Raw genomic sequence first — 7,508 nt, 5'->3', positions numbered from 1 at the left:
GTGATAGGCGTTCGCCAATAACTCACGAGTGTCCAAACGTGGGCCCGATTAAGACAACATAGTCTTGGCATCGTGAGGGGGAAAGTCGTTGTTCTGAAAAAAAGAAAAAAAAATAAAAACCCTATCTTCTTTGTTGACTCCAAGATAAACTTTAATAAATAACCAAATAAAAACTTAGTGTTAATTACACAGATACTCCCAGTTGATTACCTATATTGCAAGTTTGGCCCTCAATTTTCTAAAATGAGAAGTATGGTCCAAATAGTTAGTTTTAGGTAACACCAATGCTCCATAACATGAATGGCTGTTAAATTTTTTTTTTTTTTGTCAAGCGTATGTAAAAACAAACTATTTGGAACATCTTCTTATATAAAAAAATTGGAGACCCAGCAATTTAGGTAAACAACATGAAGCATCTGTGTAATTAATTCAAAAACTTAAATAGACGTAGTTAACCCACTTGACATTAAACACCTTTTGCTTGTGAACTTTAAACACCTTTCCAACTTGACATTAAACACCTTTCGCTTGTGAACTTTAACGATTAATTCCAACTTCCAAGAGAAACACGTAATTGAAGTAAATAGAGTTTTAACATAAATTAATATATTGATTTATAGCCGGTAAATGTGCAATTCATTATTCAGGTTTGCTCCGATCACACATACTTAATATGCTATTATATTTAAAAACAAGTGGTAAACATACATAATACACACGATTTATGATTGTATACTGTTGATACCAATGGGTAAACATACACAATATGCTATTAGTTTATAATTTCAAAAATGAGTTGTAGAGGTTTTTCCTTTTGCAAAGTCACCCCAAATTTTTCATTCATGTCAAGCTTCACCGGGTCTTGATCGTCTGGAAGAACCCAGTCAAACCGAAGAATCAAAGAAGCAAGTATAGATTGTATACTGTTGATACCAATGGGTAAACCAGGACACATCCTTCTCCCCCCCGCACCAAATGGTATGAACTCGAAGTCTTGGCCTCTAAAGTCTAGACTTGTGCCAAGAAATCTTTCGGGTTTAAATGTAAGAGGATCTTCCCAAAGTTTTGGGTCTCGACCGATCGCCCAAATGTTTACCAATATTTGGGCACCACGAGGGATTGTATACTTCATAACCTCACAGGTTTGGATAGCGCGGTGTGGTAGCAAAAGAGGGGCAGGAGGATGTAACCTTAAGGTTTCTTTAATGCACGCATTTAGATAAGGTAGTTTTGAAATTTCGGATTCGATAATGGTGTTCGAGTTGATCTTGTGTTTTAGCTCTTGTTGAACTTTATACATAACTTCTTTATTCTTTATCAACTCAGCCATGGCCCATTCAATTGTTGAAGTTGTAGTATCTGTACCCGCTGTGAATAACTTCTACAAGTTAAAGACACAATATTCAAATTCACATATTAATTAAAGTATAAAACAATGTATTAATGCTTTTTGTTAGAATGAGAAAGACTTCCCAAAGCCAAAATATTTATCCGGTCATTTGAGAATCCATCTTTAATCAAATGATCCACAAAACATTGTTCCTCCTTCGCGATTGCAGCCGATCTTCTTTCATTAATTATATCATCCCAAGACTTTAGTACCTCATTTATATGTCTCAATGTTTGCTTCCTTAGCCCTTGAAGATCTAACCTCTGCAAGACTGGGAAAAAATCACTTACATTTGGTGCAACTCCACTAGACAATATCTTGAAAAGCTTCTCTTTCAAACCACTTGCAATTCCATGTTTATCTTTCAAATCAAGAAAGTCTTTTCCAAAGAATATGTTGCTCAAAGTGTTAATCATTGTTGTAAAAACAACTTCCTCAATATTCACAACTTGTCCTTTCTTACTACACAAGAACTCTATCATTTGAGCCAACTTTTCCTCCCTCAAACTAGATTGAGTCTCCAAGGCTTTAACGGAGAACATCTCGGTTCGACAAAGGGTTCTTAACGATCTCCAGTTTTCGTCACAGTCTAGTGACCAAATAAGTGTGTAAGGTAAATAATGACTATGAAACGCGTTAGGAACAAAACGAGAAGAAAGAAACCGGTCTTGGCTCTTGAGAATAACCATGGCTGCCTCCGGAGATGATGCTACAATGAGAACCTGAGTACCTAAATGTAGTGTGATAAGGGGGCCATGTTGTTGAGCCAAGATGGCGGTTGAGACATGAGGGTTCTTGCCTACTTGGTGTAAATTTCCGATGACCGGCCATGGTCGTGGGCCTGGTGGTAGGTTCTTGTTAGGCTTGAAATATATTCTAATGAGGAAGAACAGAAACAAGGGTGCTAGTAGAAGAAAGACAGAAAATGGCATTGTGGTCTCTTTGAAAGGAGTTGCGATGTGATTATTTATCTGTAAATTGTAAATTGCTATATACATGGATGGGGTCTATGTATGGTTATTTGATGTCCCACTCAATAATTATAAATATTGGTGTACCTAAATCCATTAATTTAAACGTGGACATTGTTAGGGAGAGAGAGGTGGTCCTGAGAGAAACCTAGTGGGAACACCGCTACAGTCCTTCTAGACAGCCATATATAAGGAGCCACTGTCGGCTATGAGGCTTAGCTGGGTGGTCAACTGATCTCGGTCTGACACTCCTGTAAACTTGAATTTTTTAAATAATATTTACCTTTTTAAACAAAATATGCATTTTCAATGTTTAATTCAATTATTCAACTCATTTAATGCTTAATTTTTGCTTTCATCTTCGATCCATTTTTTTAACCATTCTTAAAGACGACTCTGTTAAGAGCGGCATGACACTCTACCGCCCATGGATGATCAATATTTCAGGGCCGGCCCAAGAGTTTTGAAGGCCTAAAGCAAAGCAAAAACTTGGGGGCCCAAGAGTTTTGAAGGCCTAAAACGGAGACCTTATTTATTTGGTCGCCATAAATTCTAGCTTTACCTACCAATATTATTGGGCATGCAATATTTCATGCCATCAAATGCACGCAACAAATGGAAATAATAATGCATAGAAATATCTTGAAGCTTTCTATTTAATGCAAGTTACAAATTTCAACTATCTAAAACGAAAAAATTTTGAATTTCCAAAGTAACCTTTAGTTTATTTAATTTCCTAATTTTCTGTTTGAAAAATTAAACCTAAATAATTAACTCCTATTTGGCTATATCAATATGTTTCTTGTCTAGGCTAGAAGATTGAAAAAAAAAAAAAGAAGAATAAATGAAGGAAGATAAAAATATTACGCATCATGTAAATATCCGGAGAAAATTGCAACCAACATGCACAATAAAATAAAGAAATAAAATGAACGTTGACATTTGGCTAATTATGGTTTGAACATACGTATTAACAGTCGATACGTCATTCTTATTCTTTTCTTTATGTATTGTTTTTTCAGTATGTTTAACCTGTCGTGATAACTAAGTAGTAAGTACCAACTATGGCTTAGAAAAATAATATTATTGAAGTTTCGGTTATAAATAATTTAACAATCTTAACGAATATGCAGGCGAGATTATAAAAGATGAGCAATTGAGCATCTTATTCGTCATTAAATTTTATAATAATAATAATAGATATAACCAAAAACCAATAACCAATAATAAATATAATGAAATTGACATGGAAGGTGAAGTTAGGCGCTAAAAAGCCTAAGAAGACTTTAAAACCATTGGAATCAAGTCATTTAATATTAGCGTAGATAAAATAGAAGTAAATTTGTCAATAATATTTTAATTTTAATAAAAATCAACGGAAAAAATTAACACCATGAAATAAATTGTAGATCTAAGCAAAACATGGCTACTAATTTATTATGAAAAGTCAAACATGACATCTAAACGTACTATGAACTAAAACACATAAACATAAACTAATTACAATGAATAATATTCGGTAGCATTCTCACTCATCCTTCTATAGTAGACAATCTGTTGAACTTGAGACATGGATCTAGGTTATTTTCATGTAATGTGTTCAACTAAAGGTTTCTTGAAAAAGATTCAAAGTGATTAAGCAAAAACAAAGTTTTTTTAGCATGATCATTCTTTTCATGAGTTTGAATCAACGAGAGGTCCACCGATGTCAACCTCTAATACAACGGAAATAGATTCCATCTTGACTATACATATTTTTCACTATATCGAGTATTGTACTCAACAATGGTCCTTATTACTACCCGTTTAAAGTCCAGAGTTAAACTACGTAACATTACAACACTTGATATAATTAAGTCATCAATACGTGTCTCGTCTAAGGATATATAAGGTTATACTATCATTGTTTAAAACTTATGGCGATGATCCGTGAAGTACATCGATATTATTCTCTATCAAATATTTGTGAAATATTGGTTACAACTCTTTTATATTCATCTTCATGAACACCAAGCTAAATAATTTACAATGATCATAATTCAGGATTTTTCCTACAATCTTGATTGATCAAGGAGAATGACCGATTTCACCTTTTCTTTGTCCGAACCTGCTCGCCAACTCCCATGATTCTTCTCACCTTTCGCGTATGCTGTCACCACAGGTCCACAGCTATAGGGAATGCCCCCCTTCTACAAATTAAAGACGACTATCAAATACTTTGCTTCTTTCTACCGATTCCATGGTATGAGCCTAGGGCTCTGATACCAATTGTTATATGACACTTGGTAATCAAGACCACAAATTGCACAACACAAAGAATTTGTGACAAAAATATCCGGACTCTTTTCGTAGCTTTTATTTATATATTCAAATGCTTAAAAAAAACTCAATACAAAAGGACCTATGTTCAATCTTTACTAGCTTAAAGCTGATGAAATGGAAAGACATAAAACTTAAAATTGTACGCAATATTACTTATTAAAGAACAAACTAATTGACCAGTTAATACAAGACCCACGAAATCAGTTCTATGACCCGACTTTGACCCATGAAGATTAACATAGAAAACCTACACATTATATGATTTATAACGGTGATTGTTTTAAATGTTTGAAAATGAGTTGTAGAGGTTTTGCCTTTTGCAAAGTCACCCCAAATTTTTCATTCATGTCGAGCTTCATTGGGTCCTGATCATTCAGAAGAGTCCAGTCAAATCGAAGAATCAAAGAGGCAAGTATCGATTGAACACTAGTGACACCTGAAGGTAAACCGGGACACATCCTCCTCCCTGCACCAAATGGTATGAACTCAAAGTCTTGGCCTCTAAAGTCTAAATCCGAGTCAAGAAATCTTTCCGGTTTAAATAAAAGAGGATCTTCCCACAGTTTTGGGTCTCGACCGATTGCCCAAACGTTGACGAATATCTGGGCCCCACGAGGGACTGTATAATTCATAACTTGACATGCTTGGATCGCACGGTGTGGAAGCAAAAGAGGGGCAGGAGGATGTAACCTTAAGGTTTCTTTAATGCATGCATTTAGATAAGCCAATTTAGAAACTTCGGATTCGACAATGGAGCTAGAGTTGATTTTGTGTTTTAGCTCTTGTTGAACTTTATACATAACTTCTTTGTTCTTTATCAACTCAGCCATGGCCCATTCAATTGTTGAGGTTGTAGTATCTGTACCGGCTGTGAATAACTCCTACAAGTAAAAGACTTCATGATTAAACTCACATATTCATAAATCAGTTTAGTGCTTTAAAAAGGAATAAGATTTGAATGAAAATGTCTTACCAAAGCTAACATATTAATCTGGTCATTTGAGAACCCATTCTCAATCAAACGATCCACGAAACATTGTTCATTCTCTGCGGCTTCAACCGATCTTCTTTCATTAATAATACCCTCCCAAGAACTAAATACATCATGAATATGCCTCAAGTTTTCCTTCCTTAACCCTTGGAGATCCAACCTTTGCAAGATTGAGAAAAAAATCACTTACATTTGGTGCAAGTCCATTCACCAGTGTCTTGAAAAGTTTCTATTTCAAACCACTTGCACTTCCACATTCATCTTTTAAATCAAGAAAATCTTTTCCAAAGAAAATGTTGCTCAAAATGTTAAACATTGTTGTAAAAATAACTTCTTCAATGTTCACAACTTTCCCTTTCTTACTACACAAGAAATCTATCATTTGAGCCAACTTTTCCTCTCTCAAACTAGATTGGGACTTCAATGCCTTAACGGAGAACATCTCCGATCGACAAAGGGTTCTTAACGATTTCCAGTTTTCGTTACAATCTTGTGACCAAATAAGCGTGTAAGGTAATAAATAAGTATGAAATGCATTAGGAACAAAACGAGAACTGAGAAACCGGTCTTGTTTCTTAAGAATTCCCATGGCAGCCTCAGGAGAAGATGCTACAATGAGAACCTGAGTACCTAAATGGAGAGAGATAAGTGGGTCATGTTCTTGAGCCAAAATGGCGGTTGAAACGTGCGGTTTGTTGCCTACTTGGTGTAGATTTCCTATGATCGGCCATGGGCGTGGGCCTGGTGGGAGGTTCTTTTAGGATGTGAAATATTTTCTAATGAAGAAGAAAAGAAACAAGGGTGTTAGTAGAAGAAAGAAAGAAATTGACATAGCTTTTTTCTTTAGAAGAAGTTGTGAACTTGTGATATCTGTTTAATTGTGTGTAAAGCACTTTCTCATGGAAGGGTACGTATAAGGTTTATTGGCAGCCAACTTCTGTATACTTTACTATAAGAAGAAACCATGCATCTTCTACTCGTCGTTAAATATTGAGGCTTTCCAGACTTTATAACTGTTACATTTTATTATTATAGATCATTCAACTTAATGTTATTTTGAACACAAGTGGCAATTGTACATAAGTACATTATATATTTAAACACAAGTGGTAAATAAAGAACTCACATACATCGCTAACTTGGAACTTTAATAGTAATTTTATGACCTCATGATCTATAAATGTTGTTTTTAAATGACTTAGTTTTGCTATATAAAAAGGGCTAGTGTCACAGCTTGTCGCTCGTCTGTCTTATGTATCGATGAAAACACTAGTTTTTAACGAAATATAAATGTTATTTTACAGAAAAAAAAATTCAAAATGGCGCCAAGAGAATGTGTGCTTATAAAGTCCAAGCAATTTCAACAGGTCCTTGCACAGCTTGTTGATGGAGAAGTCCACCAATTATTCAATTCTAGTACTCTAGGAGTTAGAATTGTGTTCGTACTTTGTCTACCTCGTTTCTAGACATTGATCTTTCAAGTTTCAATTTACCTTCTAGTGCCTTTATATGATAGTTTAATGTATAGTGCCTTCTAGTGCATTGTAAACGCACCCATTCTTTTTACAAGCATACTCCTTGGAAATGAGTATTTGTATTGTAACTAAGTAAACCTTTTTATTCGAAAACCTATTGTTAATGCGGTGATGATGTACGAAAGCATGTACTTGAAATCGTATTGTAAACGTGCCATATAGTAAGAAAACATACCACTTGTATTTGTATCGTAAATGTTTTCATTGAAACAGTATCCTTTGAAAACGTAATTTAAAATATATTCTAGAAAATATTTATTTTGAAAACCGATATGATTCTCTAGATAAGCCGAAGTAAT

General features: G+C 34.7%; 1 protein-coding gene and 1 pseudogene across 2 annotated transcripts; both read right to left on the bottom strand.

The window, feature by feature from the left end:
* Positions 1 to 544: 544 nt before the first annotated feature.
* On the bottom strand, positions 545 to 2,495 carry LOC143626607 (putative (S)-N-methylcoclaurine 3'-hydroxylase isozyme 2). Its single transcript, XM_077096654.1, has 2 exons — positions 1,473 to 2,495; positions 545 to 1,380 (listed from the first exon to the last, which is right to left on the bottom strand). Exons 1-2 carry the CDS (start codon positions 2,386 to 2,388, stop codon positions 773 to 775), a joined length of 1,524 nt encoding a protein of 507 aa, XP_076952769.1. The 5' UTR covers positions 2,389 to 2,495; the 3' UTR covers positions 545 to 772.
* Positions 2,496 to 4,626: 2,131 nt separating this feature from the next.
* Positions 4,627 to 6,647, bottom strand: LOC143626601 (putative (S)-N-methylcoclaurine 3'-hydroxylase isozyme 2; annotated as a pseudogene). Its single transcript, XR_013152443.1, has 2 exons — positions 5,657 to 6,647; positions 4,627 to 5,564 (listed from the first exon to the last, which is right to left on the bottom strand). The product of XR_013152443.1 is annotated as a putative (S)-N-methylcoclaurine 3'-hydroxylase isozyme 2 (transcript).
* Positions 6,648 to 7,508: the final 861 nt, after the last annotated feature.

The sequence above is a fragment of the Bidens hawaiensis genome, unplaced genomic scaffold (genome assembly GCF_021521415.1).
Source record: "Bidens hawaiensis isolate Kalapana, Puna unplaced genomic scaffold, B.hawaiensis_p1.1 tig00000458_1, whole genome shotgun sequence".
Lineage (NCBI taxonomy): Eukaryota > Viridiplantae > Streptophyta > Magnoliopsida > Asterales > Asteraceae > Bidens > Bidens hawaiensis.
Note: the sequence above shows the minus strand (reverse complement) of the source record. Positions and strands in the feature narration are given on the sequence as shown.